This window comes from Corvus moneduloides, chromosome 21, assembly GCF_009650955.1.
Source record: "Corvus moneduloides isolate bCorMon1 chromosome 21, bCorMon1.pri, whole genome shotgun sequence".
Classification (NCBI taxonomy): Eukaryota; Metazoa; Chordata; class Aves; order Passeriformes; family Corvidae; genus Corvus; species Corvus moneduloides.
Window position 1 is genome coordinate 9,059,155 of NC_045496.1, and position 21,479 is coordinate 9,080,633.

General features: G+C 48.5%; 1 protein-coding gene across 24 annotated transcripts in view; it reads right to left on the bottom strand.

Annotated features, from left to right (window-relative positions):
- CACNA1B (calcium voltage-gated channel subunit alpha1 B) overlaps positions 1–21,479 on the bottom strand; it is a 265,839-nt gene that overhangs the window by 77,974 nt on the left and 166,386 nt on the right. For 16 of the 24 annotated variants that reach the window (XM_032130521.1, XM_032130526.1, XM_032130522.1 and 13 more), the window contains 3 exons: positions 16,346–16,413; positions 10,502–10,608; positions 3,136–3,198 (listed from right to left, as the gene is read on the bottom strand). In XM_032130521.1, coding sequence (XP_031986412.1) covers positions 3,136–3,198; positions 10,502–10,608; positions 16,346–16,413 — 238 coding nt within the window. The remainder of the gene's footprint in view (positions 1–3,135; positions 3,199–10,501; positions 10,609–16,345; positions 16,414–21,479) is intronic. The other 8 variants (XM_032130533.1, XM_032130540.1, XM_032130539.1 and 5 more) reach the window with 1 other exon arrangement.

Consider the following 21,479-nt stretch of genomic DNA (forward strand, 5'->3'; position numbering starts at 1 on the left):
AGAGGAGACGGGAAAACATCAGCGGGGCAAAAATGAATTCCTCTGCTCCTCCCCTCGTTTGGGGCAGTGAATTCTGTACAAATCGGGGCAGGCACAGCCCAGCTACACCACGAGCAGGGCAGGACTTGTCTAAATTGATAAAAAACTGATCAAAAAGAGCCTTTGTGATAAGAAATATTTACTCCACATTAAAAAAAAAACATAAAGCCAACTCCTTATCTGAACCCTGCTCACTGCTGGCTCCTTAAAATCCCCCCGAAGCCATTAAGAAAATTGCCCTGTAAATCACTCCTGACTGCAGACATCCTACAAACACTGCTGGTAATTCATTGCTGTACTCCCCAGCCCTATTTTCTGGAATATTTGGAATTCTCTGAAGCCTCTGCTCCATTCTCAGATCCTCCAGGCTGGAAATGTTGGAGATACCACTGCTGGTACCAGCTCCACTGGTTTTCCTTGGGCTAACACACCACCAAACAACTCCTGCCTGTGGCTAGAAAGAAAACCTCGCAGTTCCCGGAGAATCAAATAAAATCCATATTAATGAACCAATGACTAATAATGGCATCAATTAAAAATGCAAGCACTGCGTGGTTTGTTGAGGAAAGGGAAGCATATTTTTAGTCAGATTCTAATCTTAGGGTGCTCCTTAATGACTCAAGATTTTGTTCCCATAACCTCTGAAATCACTGCTTCACTTCATGGAAATCCTTAAAATTTTGCTCCAGTAAATAATGAATGGAAGCTGCCTATGGAAAGACAAGAATCCCGTGTTCAAAATAACCACGTGTTACACGGTGGGTGTGAAATTCTGTGTTTCAGATCAAAAGGGATTTGTTGTTAAAATGCAACAAAACCTTTCCACTCAAATCCTATTTTCCGTTCATGAACTCAGAGCTCGTGAACTCCCCACGTTTCCATTGTCCACTTGGAAAACACAATGGAACATTTCACTTTGGGGTTGGTTGGCTGTCTTATCTCTCTGGGATTGGATAAAACCATTTTCTCTCAGCTGAACTCAGCACTGGTGTTTAAATAAATGTGCTTTGCCAGTCACCCTGGAGTTGTTGCTTGGATGCTTCAGCATCTTTTTTATCCTTCTGAGCTCCATCTCCTTCCTGAGATCCCTTGGGAGACGCTCCCAGCATTCCCAGGGAGCTGGGGCATTACAGACACCAGAACCAAGGTGAAAACACTTTTTAAAGTGTTACTGTCTCTGAGGGGAAGAATTATCTTGGTTTGAGATAATTACCCTCCAAAATTATTCTTGACTCCCTCCAAAATTATTCATGAATTTGATTTTGGTTTTAGAAATTACAATTTATAGATAATAAATCGCATTCATTTTCTATATCATTATATGAAATTTAATATATTGATTTATGAATTAATCTGTTTTTCTACATTTATACATTCGATCATTTTGATATTGCAGCTTCACAGAGACAAAACTTATTCTTTCATAGTATTTCTCCCAATATTAGCTAGAAACAGAAGTTGAACTCCAGGGTCTCTGTTCTGGTGGGGAGTTAACAACAAAACTCAATGAAAAATGCCTCAAAATGTGGCCAGATCCTCCTTCCAAAAGGGTTTTGGTGCCTGCAGCTTGGTTTCATCCTTTTATAAAAGGCAACTCTTTTTCCCCTCTTCCAAATATGCCTCTGGATATTTGGAAAAGAGGAAAAATTCTGTATTCTTTCAAGGCTTTGTTCCTAATTGGGAAAACAGTGCTTGAGAGCAGTTTGGGGTAACTTCTGCTGGGGGAAATTGGAGTTTTGGGGAGAAGGCAGCTCCCAGCACCTCCCTCTCTCCCATCCTCTCCCTCCTGTCAGGGTGGGAGGCACCCAAAGTGCAGCTGAGCCCTCTCTGCCTGTCAAAACTCCCAGCAGCCAGGAAATACATTGGAAGAAATGATCCAAAAGATGCCTTAATCTGATTTATTCCCCTGTGAGCCCTCAGACCTGGGCACAGACCTGGGCACAGACCTGGGCACAGACCTGGGCACAGACCTGGGCACACCTACTCTGGCAGTCACAACAGCTCAACCTTGGTCATGGAAGTTAAATTCATATAAAGCATCAACGTATTTTAAATCCCAACTTGTCTAAGATCCACCAGTGCACAAGGAGCCCAAAACAGCCAGGGAAATATCAGGAAGGAAAACCTGCTGGAAAACCTTCACAGTACCTTGGTCCCTGCTGTGGGGCCGGGACAAACCCCCAGGTTGGAATTGCACTTACTTGAGTCTCCAAGAGCATTAAAGAAGAAAGACAAGGTCACAGAGTTAAAGGATAACCCAAAGGATGCTCATGTGGGTGGGAGAGGAGCTGATGAGGAGTTTTTGGGGTTAGTCAGCAGCAGTGATGATGTTTTTACCAACCTGCCTCGGTGTCAAAGCACACCCTGACTCACAGCACAGCCAGCAGGATTGGATTGGTGGGAAGCACATGGAAGGAGAGGAAGTTTTCCACTGTGTTTGCTCAACTCCAGCTCCAGAGGAGTTGCCAAGTGCCTCATTCTGACAAAATCTGTCGCTTTAAGCTCCAGCTCGAGCAGGTCAGAGAGCAAAGACATAACCAGCTTTTCAAGAGTTTTCCAATTTAGTCTCACTTGGACCCCGTTCCCAGAATCCTTTTGAAGTCCTCCTCCAGTTTTCCCTCCAAGAGGGCTCTCCTGGATCTCCCACTGAACCCGGAGTGCAAACACTGGTGGAACATCAAAGCCAGCAGCCCGGCACAGAATAAACACAGAGAACAGAAATAAACACAGGTGAGAACAGGACAAACCATCAAACGAGGGGAGACAGGAAGAGAGAGGAAAACAGTTCAGGAGGAATGATGGAAAGGAATTAAGGGAGAAAAATGAAGGAAGGAGGGCGGGGGGGGGAAGTCACAGTCAATGTATGGAACACAACAGAGTTGCTCACAAATCACAAGCATCAAATGACAACGACACCTTCCAGTCCTTTCCCTGGATGTTGGTCTGGAGGCTTTCCACAATGATGGGAATGATTTTTGGGGGGAAAAATAAATAACCAAACCACAGGGAGAGCGAAGGCACCAGGAGAAGGGGAAGGTTTATCGAGCTCTAAATGAGAAATCCATTCAGTGAATATCGTAACAGAGAGCAACTCACGGTGAATTTACGCTGGAGACTGACGAGCTGCGAGATACAGTACCTCGAGTTTGCTTTACAAAACTGCACATGCAAAAAAACAAAACAAACAAAGAAAACAAAAAGTGAGAAAGGAAAAAGCAAACAAAAACCAAAAAAAAAAAAAAAAAAAAAAACCAACCAAAAAACAACCAAACCAAACGAGCAGAGAAACCATAGAAGACATCGGGAGGAGACTCGTACAGGCCATGTCCTGTCGGATGCAGACGGGGAGGAGACCAGGCAAGCTCCAGGATCGTGGAAGCCACGGACACACCACCCTCTGGAGAACGGGGACACAACCAAAGAGTCCAAAATGGAACCAAAAGGGGGCCAAAATGAAAAGGGGAACTGAAAGGCACACGATGGTCTCGGGGCTCCTCGCCTCCCTGGTACTCACACCGCCAAGGTCCTGCAGGAGGTCACCTCTGGGAGTGGAGCCACGTGGGGATTGTGCTGCAAATCATCGTCTCCACGTGGAGCAGGATGCTAATTCCTGCTCTTGGCACCAGGAGGAAGCTGGAGAGAGGACCTTGGGCTCCAAAAATCCACCTGAGCTCCAGCAGCTGGTGCAAGGCAGCTGCTCCTCAGTCCCTGCCTCAGAGCGGCTCTTCAGAGGCACCTACCTCTCTCCTCGGACAGGGAGTGGGATGTGCCTGGCTCAGACTGCCTCAAAACGGGTCACTGGGCCTCAAAACCCCAGCTCTGCTGCAGCTTCAGTGGGGCAGGGCCCAGGGTTAAAGGAGCTTCTTGCAGCTCAAAAAATTTTGTAGATTCTCCTCCATCTCCTCCACACCATTTACGGGGGGGTTCTAAACATGGAAATCACTGAATCACACAGAAAAGGCAGGGAATCCACAGAAAACCAGGATTCTAAGTATCCTAAAAGATCTTGGCTTGAGGCATTAATTTTTCCCTAGTTCTAAATGATCATTTTTATCAATCTACAGCAGTCCAAGGACCCTCCCCCAGACTGAAAATAAAATCCCTTCACTTCCTGATTTGCCTTTTCAGTTGCAGCATTTTTCCTCCTGCTTTCATGAGCATTTAGATCTGTTAACAATCAATTCTAGCAAACCAGAAAGCCCAGTTAAAATCCAGTGTTCTTTGGGTATCACAGAAGTAGAGTTTTAAATATACATTTATTAAAATTAATGGATTGTTCTAAACAGAAATGTTGGCTCAGGTAATGCATACAGGGCAAAATCCAGAGGGTCAGAAACCTGGAATGAATATTAGAGAAATTATGGAAGGCATCGTAAAAGTTTTGCTTGACGCAAATAATCTGCTGAGCAGCCAGGTGAAGGATTTTACCTAAACCTCAGGATTTCTGTATTTGTCTGGTGCCAAATGAAATAGGAGCAGGAGCAGAGTGGGGGTGGCAGGTCCTGCCTGCTGGCCAAGAAAATGATTGTTTTCAGGCTGCTCAAGCTGGGGACCTTTTTTACTCCTTGGCAGCAAAAAACCTGCAGACAACAAGGTCCTGACTGCATGAATTCCTCAGGCATAACCAAGAAATTCCTTTGGCAAAACAGGTGGGAAACTTGGGATGGAGGAGAACGCACGGGGCTGGCCCTGATTTACCTGGAAGTCAGCACCGAGCCCCCAGTACGTGTGGAGATTTTGGGTTTAATTGTTGAAAGCTGATGAACACCCCTCAGTGGGAGGCTGGGATGAACCTTTGTGTGCATCCCTGCCTCGTGTGGCGCAGAGCAGGACGGAGGCCACGCTCTGTCCTTGTCACACAAGTCCTGCAGCACTCCGGGGTCACCGCTCTGCTCCCGTGGCTGGATCCGCCTTTTTGAAACCACCAATTTCCCTGGAACCGCCGTGTGTGAAAGCACAAAGCCAACAGAGCCTCCTTCTCCAGGGCAAAATGACAGCAGGAGTTGATTTTCACCAGATGCTACTTACCAGGAATGAGGGACAGAGCCCAGAGAGTGGCTTTGGGTGTGGCCGAGTGGCCGTGACAGCGACAGTGAGGACAGGGAGGAAAACCCACGGGAGGAATCACAAAACCTCACACACTGACACACTCCAGGGGCAGGAGGAGAGGGAAGAAACCACAGCCAGCAAGAGAAAAAGAACACCTCTGCTAATCTACACCCCCCAGCACAGCACAGGTCACGGGCTGGGTGTTCAGGCAGCTTCTTGCTGGGTCCTGTTGGGTTCCCACAGCCCAACAGAGACGTGGAAATCAGCCACGGTATTCCCAAGACAGAAGGAAAACATGGAAAACCTCCGAGATGGAGAACCTGGAGAAACAGAGCAGGTCCCCCCTCCCTCCCCTGCATCCCCAGACCTGTACAAAAGGGACAGAGAAGTCAGGGTGAAGGGACTGAGGTGCTTCTCTCGTGGCTTTTCTGCCTTGCTCGCACTGACAGGCGCTGTCCCCCTGTGGGACGGCAATTACAGCACCAATGCTGTGAACAGCCCCAGGTGGGACCAGCAGAAACCAGTCCTGGAGACAGAAGGAGGTCTTTGGATGCTGGGAAGTTGTCCTGGGAAGTACAAGTAACTTTGGAAAGCAGCAGTGGGCAATTGGACAAACTGTGCTTAGGTCTGGTGCCCACGTCCAGGAGCTGTCTCTGCCACTGCCCACAACGTTCCATCCACCACCCCCGTTCTCCTGCCACCCAAAACTCACCCCTCAAACCTGGGATTAAATGATTTCCTTGGATCTGGCTACAATTGTAATCCATTACCTCACAGAATTAAAAAAAACCCCAAACCTCATAAATCACAGAGTGTAAAAAGTTCCTCAAAGCGTGCCTGACTACCTGGCAGGCTCCTACAAATTTAGGGGTGCTGAAAAATTGCTGTTTTAAGGCTTTTCCCAAGAAAAGGTGAGGAGAGGGTGCTGGGGAATGCCTGGGCTGTGGGTGCCAGGTGAGCCCCTTTTGTACGGGCCATTGGTGCAGCCCTGGCTGGGATGGGAAAGGCAGAGGAGGAACCCAAACACGGGGAATTCAGGCATCAGGTCAGGCAAAACCAGGGAAAAACCCCGTGTTTGCTGTGGGGTCTTTGTGTGACCCACGGGGATGAGCCTGAGGGCTCTTCCTTCCTCTGGAAGTGGCACCAAAAAGTGCTTTGGACATCCAGTGCCTTGGAAATGTCCCCTTGTCCCCCCTCCTCCGTTCTGGCTGCCAAGGAAGCTGCACCAATGGTTTGCCCTAAAGACCCCTCGCTCTATGGAGTCCCTCAGGTGCAGAGGCTGAGCGGGGCAAATGACACAGAGGGGCTGAACAAACCCAGAACTCACCTCCAGAAACAACAAAGCAAGGAAAACGCTAAACGGAAAACAAACAAAAAAAGTCACAAGAAAAGAAGAATGAAACAATGGGCTCCAATCAAACACATCTGTTTCCAGGCAAACATTGCAAACAGCGACAGAACCAACGCACCACCCTCGCTTTTCATCCGAAATAAATCCTTCAGGGTGGAGTTCACCAGGTGAAAAAGGAACAGACACATCTGCTCAGGTGAATCCCTTTGGTGGAGCAGAGAAATGCTGGGAACTGGATGAAGCAGGAGCTCCAAACCAGTGGCACCACCCCTGCTTTTCATCCTGAGAAGCCACTAAATAAATCCTTCAGGATAGAATTCACCAGGTGAAAGAACCAACTGAGGTCAGACACATCTGCTTGGTGGAGGAGAAAAATTCTGGGAGCTGGATGGAGCAGGAGCTCCAAACCAGTGGCACCACCCCTGCTTTTCATCCTGAGAAGCCACTAAATAAAAAAAGCCCTTTCAGGATAGAGTTCACCAGGTGAAAAAGGAAAATGCTGGGAGCTGGATGGAGCAGGAGCTCCAAACCAACGCACCACCCTCGCTTTTCATCCTGAAAAGCCACAAAATGAATCCTTTCAGGATAGAGTTCACCAGGTGAAAAAGGAATTATGGCCAGACAAATCTGCTCAGGAGAATCCCTTTGGTGGAGGAGAAAAATTCTGGGAGCTGGATGAAGCAGGAGCTCTAAACCAACCATACAAACCAGGCTCACTTTTAATCCCAAGAAGCCACTAAATAAATCCTTCAGGATGGAATTCATCAGGTGAAAAAACCAGCTGTGGTCAGACACATCTGCTCAGGTGAACCCCTTTGGTGGAGCAGAGAAATTCTGGGAGCTGGATGGAGGAGGAGCTCCAAATCAGTGCAGGATGTTGAGTGTGAGGCAGATGCAAGATCAGTGATCCCTCCCCAGCCTGGCAGTGATGAACCTGTCACTAAAAGAGATCCCCAGGGTTCATCAATCACAAACAAATTCCTGGCTCCCACAGCATCCAGTTCCAGGTGGGAAGGTGGAGGTGCCTCTTCAGGCTGGAACGTGAGGTAACAACCAGTTCTTTGTGCTTGGGAAATGATGTTTAGGGACCAACACAATAAATGGAGCTCAGAAGGGAGAGGGGGGGACAAGGGGACAATTCCAAGGCACTGGAAGTGCAAATTTTATGGAGCTTGGTTAGGAGGGGAAGCTGGGGCAGCAGAACCAGTGCAGGCACAGCTCACCCTGTACTGGCATGGGAAAAACACCAGAGGTGGAGGATCCAACACCATGGGAAGGGCTGGAAGGAAGTTTAGGGGGAGACACACTCAGGGCTCGGAGCATGACTGACAAAACTAACAGAGAATGGAATGGAATGGAATTGGAATGGAAATGGAATGGAATGGAATGGAATGGAATAAAATAAAATAAAATGGAATAAAATAAAATGGAATAAATGGAAACAGCTCCTCACCCCTGAGACAGCACAACCAACGTGACTTTTCACCAGGCCCAGCCCAGGGACAGCTTTGTCCCCTCCCAAACACTGGGAACAGGAACATTGTGATTAAGAAAATCCAAGGCATTATACTCTCTGCCACCTGGACTGATGCAGGCAGGGAAAACGCCGGTGTTTTCAGGACATTGATCTGTGCCATCGATGCCTGCTGTTGTTAGAGAAATCCATGTTCACACGCTGGGAAAACAACATTAAACTATAAAATTAAAATAATATTCCTTAGGGGAAAATACAAATATAAAGAGAGCTCCTTTGCAGGAGCTCAGTCCCAGTTTTGCCAGGCCTTGCTCACTGAGTCCTACAGGGCTTGGATTCCCAGTTCTTGGTACCCCAGTTGTACAGGGGTTTGGTTTGTGGTGATATTTCCATTTGCCAAAAATCCCATTTTTAAGAACACCCAGCACTTTTCCCTCTTGGCATGTCCAGCTGTGGCTCTGATCTGCCAGGACCCGCCATTGCCATGGCTCTGCCCTCAGAGCACCGTGGGGATGAAGAGCAGGAGAAATGAAGAGCTGGGGTGGATTTGGGTGCCCAAAGGTCCCTAACATCAGCCCTGCTGCACTGGAGAGAGATATCCAAGGGATAAATGCTGCAAACCACCCCCCTAGCCAAGATTTAGGGGTTGCCAAGCCCCTTTGGAGTTCCCTATGGATGGACATTCCATCCCTGCATGGGTTGCTCACTTGAGAGCTGGATTTGTTCCCTGTGGGTCCCTCCCAACTCAGAATATTCCGGGATTTATCTATAAAACAAACTGCTTGGACACGGATTCATTAAATCGCAGGGATCACGAGCCACCCGTCCATCCATCTCCCAAAACACCCAACTCCTCCCTTGCCTTTTCCTCTAGGGTCTCATCCCCTTTGGGCATCAACCTTTGCACCTAAATGCTGCTTTTTTTCCCCAAAGCAAAGCCCCATGAGCTTTGTGAGTGGCCCTGGCAGACATCACAGCCCAGTGGTTGGGCACCAGGGTCAGGAGATGTGGAAACCACTGACTTTCCACCGTGCTCATGGGAACTTCTGCACAAACGGGGCAGGGCAGACTCAATTTGAGGCAAAATAAGCAAAAATCCACCATTTTACCCTCATTTCCAATTGTTGTCACAGAACTCTCCATGTGCTTTTGAAAAACTGGTGAGAAATCCTGGAAAAAGGTGATTTTAAGCCATTTCAACCTCAGCTCCACGGAAGTGGGTTGGTTTTTTTTCTGCTGATTTCTAAGAAATCTTCCCCAAATGCAAAATGCTTTGATTAAAACAGAAGCAAATAAGCACCATCATCATCTTGCATTTTAGAACACCAGAACCAAGAAATTCATCAAAGAGCAAAAGCAATTATCCTCATTTGACTTCTTTTCAAGGCTGGCCAGAAAATAATTGTAAGGAAAAAAATTGGTCTTTAAAACCATCAAACAGCCAGAGCATAAATAGGAACTGATTACAGCAGTAACGACAAAATAAAATGGTGAGAAGAATAAAATATTCAAATTAATAATATTCTTTCCCTTCACATGGTACAAACTGGCTCCACTTGGCCTTTTGTCTTTGCTAAAGTGGATTAAACTCCCAGGAAAAAGAGATTTCCAGTGAAGGAACAAGCAGGGATCCGCCTCCACTTTGGGTTTTTTCCAATAAAATCAAGCAGGAAATTTCTTTTTTTTTTTTTTTTTTTTAATGCTTGGAGATCTCCCCTGTAAAAGGAGTCTGGGAAACATCAGCAGCTCCCAGTAAAATGCAGGAATTTTGGTGCTGTTGTTGAAATTCCAGAAGAGTTCAAGGAACCTTTTCAGCAAATCCTTGTGGGGTAGCACAGAACAGAATCGTGGAATGGGTTGGGTTGGAAGGACCTGAAATCCCATCCCGACCTCTGCAGGGACACCTTCCACCATCCCAGGGTGCTCCAAGTCCATCCAACATTCAGACATCTCCAGGGATGTCTCAAACAAAGGACAACTATTTCCACCTCCACCTCATCTTTGCACCTTCAGGATCCAGGAAAAGCTGGGCCCCAAAGCAAAGCTTTCCAAGGATTTTGGTATCACAGAGCCTGTGCTTGTCCTCATCCAGACATCTGAAAATTCCACATGGATGTTCCTACCTCCAAACCAGTTCCCAGGCATGATTTTATTAACCCAGCTCTTTCCAACAGCAAGGAAAGAGAATTCCAGCACATTTTTCAGCTATTTAAAAGGATGCCCTTGCACTTGAATACCCAAAATCATTAAAAAATAAGTTCATTCTGTGCCCACCCCCCTCTCCTCGTTAAAAATCCAAAGTGGGATGTTAACACTTCACCTGGTGAAATCTATCCTGGGACAGCTTAAAGAAAAAAAGATCCTCCTAAAATACAATTATTCAAAGGTGAGGCATTACCAAGAGAACCAAACTGAAAGAAATCCTTCATTAAACTCCTCATTAAGTGCTGAGCACTGCAGTATTTGGCCTGTGAGTGCCAGAGGTGGTGCAGAAGGGCTCACAGATCCCGTGGGATGCTCCAGCTGGACGGACACACAGCGACACTGGAAAACAGGGATTTTCTCCCAAGGAATCAAAGGGTGCTTACGCAGCTATGGAAATGTTGGCCGCAGACATGGGGCTCACTTCGGCCACTTCCTTGGCCTTCTGCAGGGCCAGCTTTTGGTTGGTGGCTTCTTCCATCTCCTCCTCGTCCTGGGGCACAAAAGGGAGAGAAATCAGGGAATAAATCAGGGAATAACAACAAGCAGAGCTCCCCAGGGCCTGAGGCGTGGGTGGCTGTCCCTGCTGGGCTGTGAGGACACAGGAATTTGAATTTCGGGCAGATTTTCTCGCAAGGAGCCCCAGGTTTGGTGCAAGCTGAGGTGAGAAAGGTGAGCTTTGCTCAAGAGGGTTTTTCCCCTCACAAAGCTGTCTTGACTCTCCTGGGTCTCCTCTCAGCACGCAGCACTGGGGAAGAGACTCTGATGGAGCAGGGAGGGACCTGAGCAGGAATGTGACCATTCCAGGTGGGACAATCCCCCAGTTATCCCAGGGCTGTGTGGGTGATAACCCTCCAAAGCCAATGTCCTGCTGAAAGGCAGGGACAGGCTCCTAAATCCGTCCTGACCTCCTGCCCAGGGGACTTCTCTGAAACAACAACAAAAAATGATGGATTTGAGCCTGGTCCTGCTCCCATCAGTTTCACCCCAGATATTCCCACCCGCCCCAGATCCCTGAGGACTCAGAAGACAAAAAGGAACAGTATTAAATGTAGTTTGTAGAGCAAAGTCATGTTCCTGCTTCCTGTATCTCTCTGGATCATGAGGATTTTTAACCTCTGTTGGCTCAGAAGAGCCTGAAGATTGTAACTGGGATTTCTCTCTTCCTACCCAGCATGGAAAGCACCACTAAAATTCAAACTACAGGATCTTAAACATTGAGATGAGAGCAAAAAAAACAGCCTGGTTCCCCTTCCATGGTCATCAAGGGTCAACTTCCCTGGAATTTTTTAACCAAAATTAAGTCAAATCACAGCAGGGTAAGCACAGAGCTCTGATGGCAATGCCAGCACCTCAGAAATCCAGGGAAAACCACACTGAGAGCAGTCACAGCCTCCTCTGCCCAACTTCATGGAATGCCTCAGGTCTGCCTCTGCTCTCCCAGGGTGATGCTGGAAGGAGTCAGGATTAAAATAATGGAAGCAGCTTTGGAAGAGGAAATTATAGAGATTTATCCACCCTGAATACCATCTGCATAAACAGCTCCTCGCTCTGCCCTTGCTGGCATTTGCTCCAACTGAACTCATTTGGAAACTGTTTTCCTTTTCTCCTTCAGCAGGAAAAAAAAAAAAAAAAGATGGGAAATTGATTTTAAAAAATCGTTACCGTATAAGTTTCTCCTTTTTTTTTTTTCCCCCTTTGCAAATATTTGCAAGTCTATAACCAGGCCTGAATAAAAGAGCTGCTGAGCAATTACACAAAGTCAATATTTCCAGTCGATTTCTCAAAGGTTTGGGAGCTTGTTGCAAATCAAGGGTGTTTGGTTTAATCCTGGCCTACAGCTCAGCCCTGGGCACCTGTCCTGTCACCCTGGTGGGGTGGGAAAACAGCAAAGTGCCCATGGATTGGGACAAACTCAGTTTAATTGGGAAAGAAAAAGCCACGGAGTCATTCCACATTTCCCATCCCAGCTTTTGCCATCGCCAGGACAGCAGAGCTCCCTCACGTGGAGCAGGACTGGGACAGCCCAACGTTGTCACTCTGAGTGTCTGGAATATCCCTTGGCTGTCCCAGCTGTGTGTCCCCAAATCCTCGTGCCCCCCCAGCTTTCCCCCTGGACTCTGTGGGGTCACCACTCAGCAAGAACAAAACATCCCTGAGCGCTTCCAGCACAAATCCCTGTTTGCCACGCAAATCCCCCAGCAGCTCCTGTGGAGAAAATTAACTCTTCCCATCCCACTGCAGCACAAATGTTATCCTCCAAATACGAGTTTTAAAAGGAGTAAGACCCCAATAAAAAAAAACCAAAACCTTTAAGGTTCTCCTTTCACCCCCCAGGTATATTCAAGTTATTTCTTCCTTTGAGGGCTCTCCAGCAGCCTTAAAATCAAAGGCTGCTGATTTTTCTCTCTCTGCCCCTAAAGCACCAGGTGCAGGTTTTAAAGCCTCTTTCAGATCTGGGGCTTCTGCTCCATTCTCCCAGGTGCCTCTGGAATTCTGCTGGATTTGCCATCCTGAAGGAGCAGCAGAACGCAGCCATTCCTAACTCAGAACGAGCTCAGTCCTCAGCAGGTGTTTGCTTTAGAATATTTTTAATATTTCTTCTTCCACGCAGATATTGCGGATCACTCCAGAAATTGATTAATTTTTTGCCTGATATTTAAAATTCCAGCTCACACTGGCTCAAACTCTCACCCCCGTTTCACAGGGGTCACAGATAAAGCTCTTGCCCATAAGGACAACCCTGGTTTATTTTCCCTTTCTGTTTCCTAGAGCTCTAAATTTTAATTTAAACCAATTTCATGTGGTAAAACCCATTTTTGGTGCCACCCATCATTAACATTGAATTTGCTTTAATACATTTAATACATTAATACAATTAAAGCCTTTTCCACAGGGCAGCAGCAGGAGAGGGATTTATGGATGTTCAGCTCTTGGTTTGGCCACTCCCTTCAGTCCAGGATTTCTGGGCATTCCCCAAGAATTTTATACAAATTTCTATAAAATTCACACATCTCTCGCACGTGTTTTTATCCTGCTTTTCCAGGGATCACTGGCACTGCACAGAGATGAGAAAACACTTCCCGCTTAAGGAGATTTAGGAAAATAAATCATCAATTGTGGTGGTTTTACACTCCAGATTAACGAGGATGAAAGCAGGAGCTGCTTTCTGTCACCTGAGACATTTTGGATGAGCAGCAGAGAGATTTTAGAAGGAAATTTAGGGGGCAATTGTAGATTCCACTCTGAATTAGTGAACAGGAAGAAAAACCTGACAATATATTGAAGAAAACCTAAAGGTTAGGGAACCCAATGGATTCAGCAGAGTTCTCAGGAATCACTAAAAGTTGGGTTGGCAGAGTTTGAGTCAGTGCAAGGCCAGAACAGGAGGAGCAAGAGAGGGGCCTGGGAGCAGAATTTTTTATAGATTGGAAGCAAAGGTGGTGATTCTTTGGTTGTTTTCCCCCAAAAATGAGTCACTCCTAAGCACTGGTGAGCTCTGTAACAGCCACAGGATGATCGAGCTGCACTTCAATACAGTCCCAGCTCTGGTAACTTCCCTTGCAGGTCACAAAGCCCAGAAATGGCCAAAATGCCACATAAAAAAATCCCAAATTAGCATCCAGAAGTGGGGAGAGTTGAAATGTTCCGGTCCTGAGGCTGGAAAGTTTTCTGTCTGCCCTAAACAGAGGCACTTCCAATTGCTCCTGGTTTTCCCAATTACATTCAGCACTGATCTCAATGAATTTTACAGCAGAAATGTCAGGAAATTCTCCTGGGACCAACTGAACTCCTGAGTAACTTCCTTGTATGTCCAGGCCAATTTTGGGGTTTGCAAGATTGTATTAACTCAGCAGGAAACCACTCATTCTCCAGCTACGTGTCTAATCGAATTTTACCTTTTTCCCCTTCTTTTGAATGATTTTGGGGGGGATCATAAATAAAATTAAAACAAGAAAAAAAAAAACAAACCCCAAGAGAGTTTCTGGAGAAGCTTTATGATTTAGAATGCTGCTGAACCCATCAATATTCTATTAGAATTTATAAACATCCACAAAGTCGGGTTTTTCTAACCCTCCCTGTCAGCTGCTGAAATATTCACAAGAAGGCACTTAAAGGATTAAGAAAGAAGGAGGATGAGCTTCATTATCCAAGAATGGTGCTGGGCCTCATCCCCCCTCTCAGCACAGGCAAGGGATGCCCATAAATCTGGGAGGATCTTTGCCTCCAGGCTGGAGATTTCTGCGAGCTTTAGGAAGCACAGAGACAGCTGAGCTGCTGAAAGGGAAAAATTTCCCATGAAAAACACAAACGGAAAAACTCCAAAACAACAGAGAGCCATCAAATACAGCCCTGAGCAGCATTTTAAGGGAGGAGGCATGCAGAACATGGAATTGGAATATTTATTTTACACCTGGGAGCCACCAGGATGTTTGGAGGGTCTGTGCTGGATTTTGGCTGTTGGGAAACAGCTCCAGAAAAGCTGGGAGCTGGAGCCAGTCCTGCAGGAAACAGGGAGATGGCAAAGGCCAGCTCAGCCCCAACAGGGATGTGGATTTTGTCTGGGAATTTGGCTGCTTTCATCTTCAGCAGCTAGAGGAGTGTGGGAAACCTGGAGAAATCTCTGTGTCTCTGGAGCTGCAGTGGGGATCTAAAGAACCAGAAAGGCTGGAAAAGATCAAGTCCAGCAGTGCCAGGTTCACCCCCAAACCTCAGCACTAACCCTGAGCACCAAATCTTTTTTTTTTTTTTTTAACATTTTTTTGAACAATGCCATGGAATTATTTGGGTTGGAAGGACCTTAAAGCCCCTCCAATGCCACCCCTGCCATGGGCAGGGACACCTTCCACTGTCCCAGGCTGCTCCAACTCCATCCAACACAGCCTTGGACACTTTCAGGAATCCAGAGAAGTGAATTACTGCACCTTTCCCTAAAAGGAGAAACCACCCTTGCCCGCTGCTGCCCCAGCACGTGGGCAGAGAGCTCTGCCACCGGAAGGAGTAAAGAAATTAAAGTTATAAAAACACAACCAGCACAACGGGGCCGCTGCTGCTTTTGCCCCCAGCAGGTCACTGGGACTGGTGCTGATGGCAGCAGCACAGGAATGGGTGAGAAAAGCTAAAAATATGCAAAAACCCCTCCCCTAATTCTCCTCATAAATCCATCTGAGCACGCCAAGAAATCCAAACTGTGCAATAATCCAAGTGCAGCACTTGCAGTGCTCCTGCACAACCCCGAGGCTGAGAGCTGTTCTCCCTGGAGAATGCTCCAATGTAAATATTCTCCAGAGGGGAGACTCCAACAGAAATCTGTGTGCACATCCAGCTCTCTGCATCCAGCAGAGTCACATCGGGGCCATTCCCATCCAGGAATCCATCCCCATGCCCTGCCAGGACCTGGCTTTCTGCCTCTGGATCCCCTCACACCTGGGGAGAGGCAGGAATATCCCAACCTCTCCCCAGAGTGCTCACAAACTGTTTGGCCTGGAGCTGATTGGAAAAATTTTAATTCTTGAATCCATCACTGACCTCAGCAAGGTGAAGCACACAAAACCAAAATACTCCCTGCAACCTGAAATAAAGAAACCTGAAGGGGGATAAACCTCCAGGTGCCTCTCTGCAGTGCAAACTGCTCACCAGAGGTGCAAAAACAGCACCACAACACCTGAATTTGCTTCTGTCTGAGCTTCCAATCAGCCAAAAATCCTGTTAATTGCTTCTCCTGTGCTCTTGGAAACAGCAAACGGGAGATGAGCAATGCCCACGCTGATAAACCAAAGTAAATACAAAACATTAAATACAAAATATTCACTGCAACCTGCAGGGGAATAAACCCCCAGGTGCCTCTCTGCGGGGCAAACTGGTCACCAGAGCAGGGGAAACCTCAGGGTGTCACCTGTGCCTTGGGTGCAGCAGCTGAGCTTTTTTATAGATTGGAAGCAAAGGTGGTGATTCTTTGGTTGTTTTCCCCCAAAAATGAGTCACTCCTAAGCACTGGTGAGCTCTGTAACAGCCACAGGATGATCGAGCTGCACTTCAATACAGTCCCAGCTCTGGTAACTTCCCTTGCAGGTCACAAAGCCCAGAAATGGCCAAAATGCCACATAAAAAAATCCCAAATTAGCATCCAGAAGTGGGGAGAGTTGAAATGTTCCGGTCCTGAGGCTGGAAAGTTTTCTGTCTGCCCTAAACAGCAGCAATTTCAATGCACACAGGGATCTCCCACCTACCTTGGTCAGCTCCTGGGCGTTGGCCAGGTTGTCAACAGCGATGGCCAAGAAGACATTCAGCAGAGTATCTGTGGGAGCAGCTCAGGAAAAACTCCTCACACAGCACAGGCAGCAATTATTCCCCTCCTGCTGCCCCTCTTTTCCCCCTCGGTGTTTTATGGATTGACCCCTGGAAGCTTTGCCACCATTCCCAACTCAGCCACCTCTGCAGGGGCTGGACACACATTTGTCCTTCCCTGGAGAAGGAACAGGGCCAGAGGGGTTTCACCCCACCAGAGGAGCAATGTGGGTCCACCTGGTGTCACACAGACACCACAGGCCCTGGTTTTCCATCCCTCCAGCCCAGAAATGCAGATTTCACCCTCATTTTCCCCTCTTGTTTAAAAGGACACCCGGTGGAGCTGCAGGAAATTGGTCATTTTAAGCCAGTATTTGCATATTTATATGCACAGAGCTGCATAAAGGCGTGGAGTGTGTGAAGAATGGAGCTCAGGTCACTGCTGCTGGGAGGCAACGATCCTGGCTTATCCCACTGGAGTCAGGATGACAGTGAGGCCACCCCAGACATCCCGAGCCCCAGAGCAGCACACCCAGCCCTGCTAATGAGCTCTGCTGATAAAACAGCCCCTAAGCCTGGCCTAAACTGCACAGAGCCCAGCTAAACCAGGGCAGTGCCCACACCAGCTTAGGACTCTCGCAGAGCTCTGCATTTGCTCACTGAGACATAACCCCGGCCTGGAATTATTTATTCCTATTTAACTTTCATTTTTCCACTTAATGATTTCAGCTATTGCTGATTTTATTGTTGTTATTCCAGCCCCGTGGCTGCAAAACGGCCCCAGAGCAGCCATAAATCAGCTGCCTTTGCACAGGGAAGGAGGGCAAGCAAAGCAAAACCACGGCAAAACCACTCTCCCAAGGAGAAAATGCATTTGGCTCTTGCACATCACCTGGGGACAGCAGAGCTGCTCATTCCAGAGCTCTGTTTGCTCCTCCAAATGGGAATGTGCATGGGAATGGTCCATAAACCCAGTGAAAGCACTGCAGGAGTTTTAGGAAATTAATCCAGGTATTTGCAGGAGGCTCCAGAAGAGCTGGAGAGGGACTGGGGACAAGGGATGGAGGGACAGGACACAGGGAATGGCTTCCCACTGCCAGAGGGCAGGGCTGGATGGGAGATTGGGAAGGAATTGTTCCCTGGGAGGGTGGGCAGGCCCTGGCACAGGGTGCCCAGAGCAGCTGGGGCTGCCCCTGGATCCCTGGCAGTGCCCAAGGCCAGGCTGGACATTGGGGCTTGGAGCAGCCTGGGACAGTGGGAGGTGTCCCTGCCCATGGCAGGGGGTGGGATGGGAAGGGCTTTAAGGTCCCTTCCAACCCAAACCAGTCTGGGATTTTCTGTTCCCCTGCCTTGGGCTGTGGGGTGGGAGGGTGAGGGCAGGACTGGGGTGAGCATGGTGAGAGGGAGGAGCCAGAAATCCCTCCTGGGAGAGCAGGAAATCCCTCCTGGGAGAGCAGGAACAGCCAGGCCTGAGCTCCCAGGGTGCTGTCAGCCTGCAGGGAAATTTTGGGCATCCACGGCCTCCGGGCCCTTCCCGTCGTTTCCCATTCCTTCGAGGGCTCTCTGGAGGAGCACCGGGGAGTTGCTGCCAGGCAGAGGAGCCTGGAGTGGTGCAGGGCTGATCCCCCTCTCCCGGACAGAAATCCCGGTGTCCCTGCAGCTCCACCCTGCCTCGGGTGCTCCAGAGCCTTGTCCCACTTTCACGGATCAGGAGATTTCCCAAAGGACCAAAGCTGGCCCAAACCAGCGGCTCAAAGCCCCTCTGCTTTCCCTCTCCAAACAGAATCCAGCCCAGACTTCAGCACCAGACATTCCCAGCTCGAATTCCCACTGAGGGAGTGTCTCCAGAGCCTGGATGCCCATCGGATCTGGAGCCTGCAGGAAGCAGGAGCTGGATTCATCCCTTTGGATGTTTCTGCATCCTCACTGTCTCCAAGCCCTGCAGAGCACAGGATGCACAGCCCTGGGATTTCTCCAGCCAGGAGCCAGCATTGCTCCATGTCATGGAGGTTTTTTCCATCGCAGGATGATTCCTCTGGGACAGAGAGAGGTTTGGAATGTGACTCCCATCCCCTGCTCCTTCCCCTATCCCAGCAGGACAGCAAGGAGTGGCTGGGGGAGCATCTCGATCCCAGTGAACCCAGTGGATGCAGAACAGGAGAAAATGGTGCTGGAATCATCACCCCTCCCACAAAGAGCCAGATTTTTCCATTCCAAAGACATTAATTCCCCCTTTCCTTTGAGGGTGGGGGGCTGAGGGCACCCCTGGGCTCGGTCTGTGCTGGGTGTTTGGGTTTCTTCCTCTGGGGTGCTTCCAACACGCTGGAAACACTTCCAAGCCTCCTCCTCTGAGAATAAATGTCTCAGCAATAAAACTGTCTCCCTGCCCCTGCCTCCCACACAAATGCTGGAAGTGGCTCATGCATCACAAATAACCCCTGGAAATTGAATTAATTCCTTTTTATCAGATCAGCCCGGCTTGATCCATTTCCAAGCAGACACAGTCTGGCAGATTTGGGAGTTTCTGCCCCAAAAAAGGTCCCTCAGTCCTTTCTGCAGAGCCGGGGGATTCCCAGGTTTCTCCCAAACTCCAGGCTCTGGCTCAGGCTGTGTAACCTGGATGAGCAGTGCCTGGAGCCAGGAATCAGTTCCTGCCTGGCATTGAGAGGCAGGGAAGAGCAGCATCCTCCAGGCAGTTCCTGCTTTTCCCTTCAGGCTCCTCTGCAGTTTTTCTTGGAGTTTTTTTCCTTTTTTTTTGGCCTCAACAGATGCCTCAATTTATCAATTAAGTGGTAACAGTGAACACAGGCATGGTGTAATTTCCTGGAAAATGGACCAAATCCTGTTGTTACTTTGATCATAAAACTTTCATTAAACCATTTCTGGTTCCACACAGACTCTCTGGAAATGGAAACGTAACATGAGGCACTTCCCACTTAGCAAAACAAACTTTTCCTTGCTGTGATCCCTTGAAAAAGCAGATGGATTCAAAGAACCAAAAATGGATTCCAAGAGCCAAGTGCAGTGAATCCAGCAGCATCCCACCTTCCTTCCTCAGGAAAAGGAATAATCCCAGAGCCCTGAGCAGCTCTGGGAGGAGAAGTGAGTCCCTCAGGTTTAAAAAGGGCAGGTTTTGCCAGCTGACCCCAAATCGCCCATCCCAGTTCTCCAACGAGGTTTGATCCAGCATCCCCAAACTCTTACAAGTGGCCTCACCAAACAGCAAAGCTCCCAAAGTGACAATAAACCCCCTGCCAGCAGAGGAACCCAGGCTCAGCATCCCAAAGGGCTCCGACTTTGAGATAAGAAAATAAGAGCGGAAAGTCCAATTGAAAAAATGAAGTCTCAGTATTGCAGAATCCCAAAATGATTTGGAAGGACCTTAAAGCTCATTTTGTTCCACCTCCACCATGGGCAGGGACACCTTCCACTACCCCAGGCTGCTCCCAGCCCCAATGTCCAGCCTGGCCTTGGACACTGCCAGGGATCCAGGGGCAGCCACAGCTGCTCTTTAAAGCTGGAAAACTTTAGAAGTTGGTGAAAAAACCCCCCAGGACATTCCCTAAGTTTTTTTTGGCTGTTATTAATCTTTGTCAGCCAATTCTTCCCTCTCTCTCTGTGCTCACAGAACTCCACGTGCAGCAGACTCATCCCAACCTGCAGGATCCAGGGAGAATCAAAGAATCCCACCTGGCACATCCTCCTCCCTTCCCAAATGCTTCCAAGGAGCTCAAGCTGTGCCACCAGCACGGGGCTGTGGGAAAAGGGCACGGAAAAGGCACTGGAGACATCTGGAAGAAGCCAGGAAAGCCACCCCTGGATCACCTCAGCAGCAGGAGGGAAACAAGACAGCTGCACCTGCCAGGATGAGATTTAGGGAGAAGGTGGATGAGGTTTCCACTCTCCAAATCCCAAATCCACAGCAGGGGCAGCAGGTTCCTCCTCCTGAACATCCCCTGCTTTTCCCTGTTAATGAAAACCAAAGGCCAAAGGAGAACTCCCGTTGAAATTAAAGGTGAGGAAGGGAATTAATGCCCTGTTCCTCAAAAACGCTGGATCTAAGGTGAAAAGTCCCTCCCTCAGCTGTGCTGTCGAGCCTGATTACAGCTTAATCTCATTTCCAAATGCCAAGCCCGGAGGATTTAGAGCTCTCCCTGCCTCCCTGCTCTCCACTGACCCAGTTTTCCAGAGCCTGGTGCTTCTGGAAGGGCCGTGCTGCCACCAGGAATGGGATAAATCCCATGGAGACACTCATGTGACAGGCACAGCTCCCACTGCCTGCTCTGCTCTTCCCTGTCTCTGCTCCTCATCCCGAGGAGAGCATTCCAGCAAAGCCAAAGGGCTGGAGCTGTGCCATCCACGGGCACCGATGGCATCGATGTCACGTTTTGTCACCTCCACTCCAGCTGGAGCAGCCCGTTTCTGCAGGAACTCTGTCTTCAGCCCCAGTATTTCCCCCAACTCACCTCTCCCTTTTTCCTGCATCTCCCAGCCCAAATAGGACTCCCAGGAAAAGAGGAACGCTGGGACTGTAACCAGCAAGGAGGTCGGGAAATCCTCGTGGGAGCTCCTGGGTGGAGCAGCAGCGCTTTGGGGCCTTCTCATCCCACTTTGGGGCCCTCTCATCCCACTTTGGGGCCCTCTCATCCCACTTTGGGGCCCTCTCATCCCGCTTTGGGGCCTTCTCATCCCGCTTTGGGGCCCTCTCATCCCGCTTTGGGGCCCTCTCATCCCGCTTTGGGGCCTTCTCATCCCACTTTGGGGCCCTCTCATCCCGCTCAGCGGAACAAACAAAGCAGCCCAGGCTGCCTCGTCTCTGCCACAATTCCTGGGTTTCCTTTTTTAGGGATGCTCCCTCTGGCTCCACACAGCTGCAGCCAGCAATCACAGAATCAGTCACAGAATCACAGAATCAGTCACAGAATTGGTCACAGAATCAATCGTAGAATCAGAGAATTGGTCACAGAATCAATCATAGAATCAATTACACAATCAATCACTCAATCACAGAATCAATCACAGAATCAATCAGGCTGGAAAAGCCCTTTGAGATCCAGTCCAGCCTAGACCTGTCAC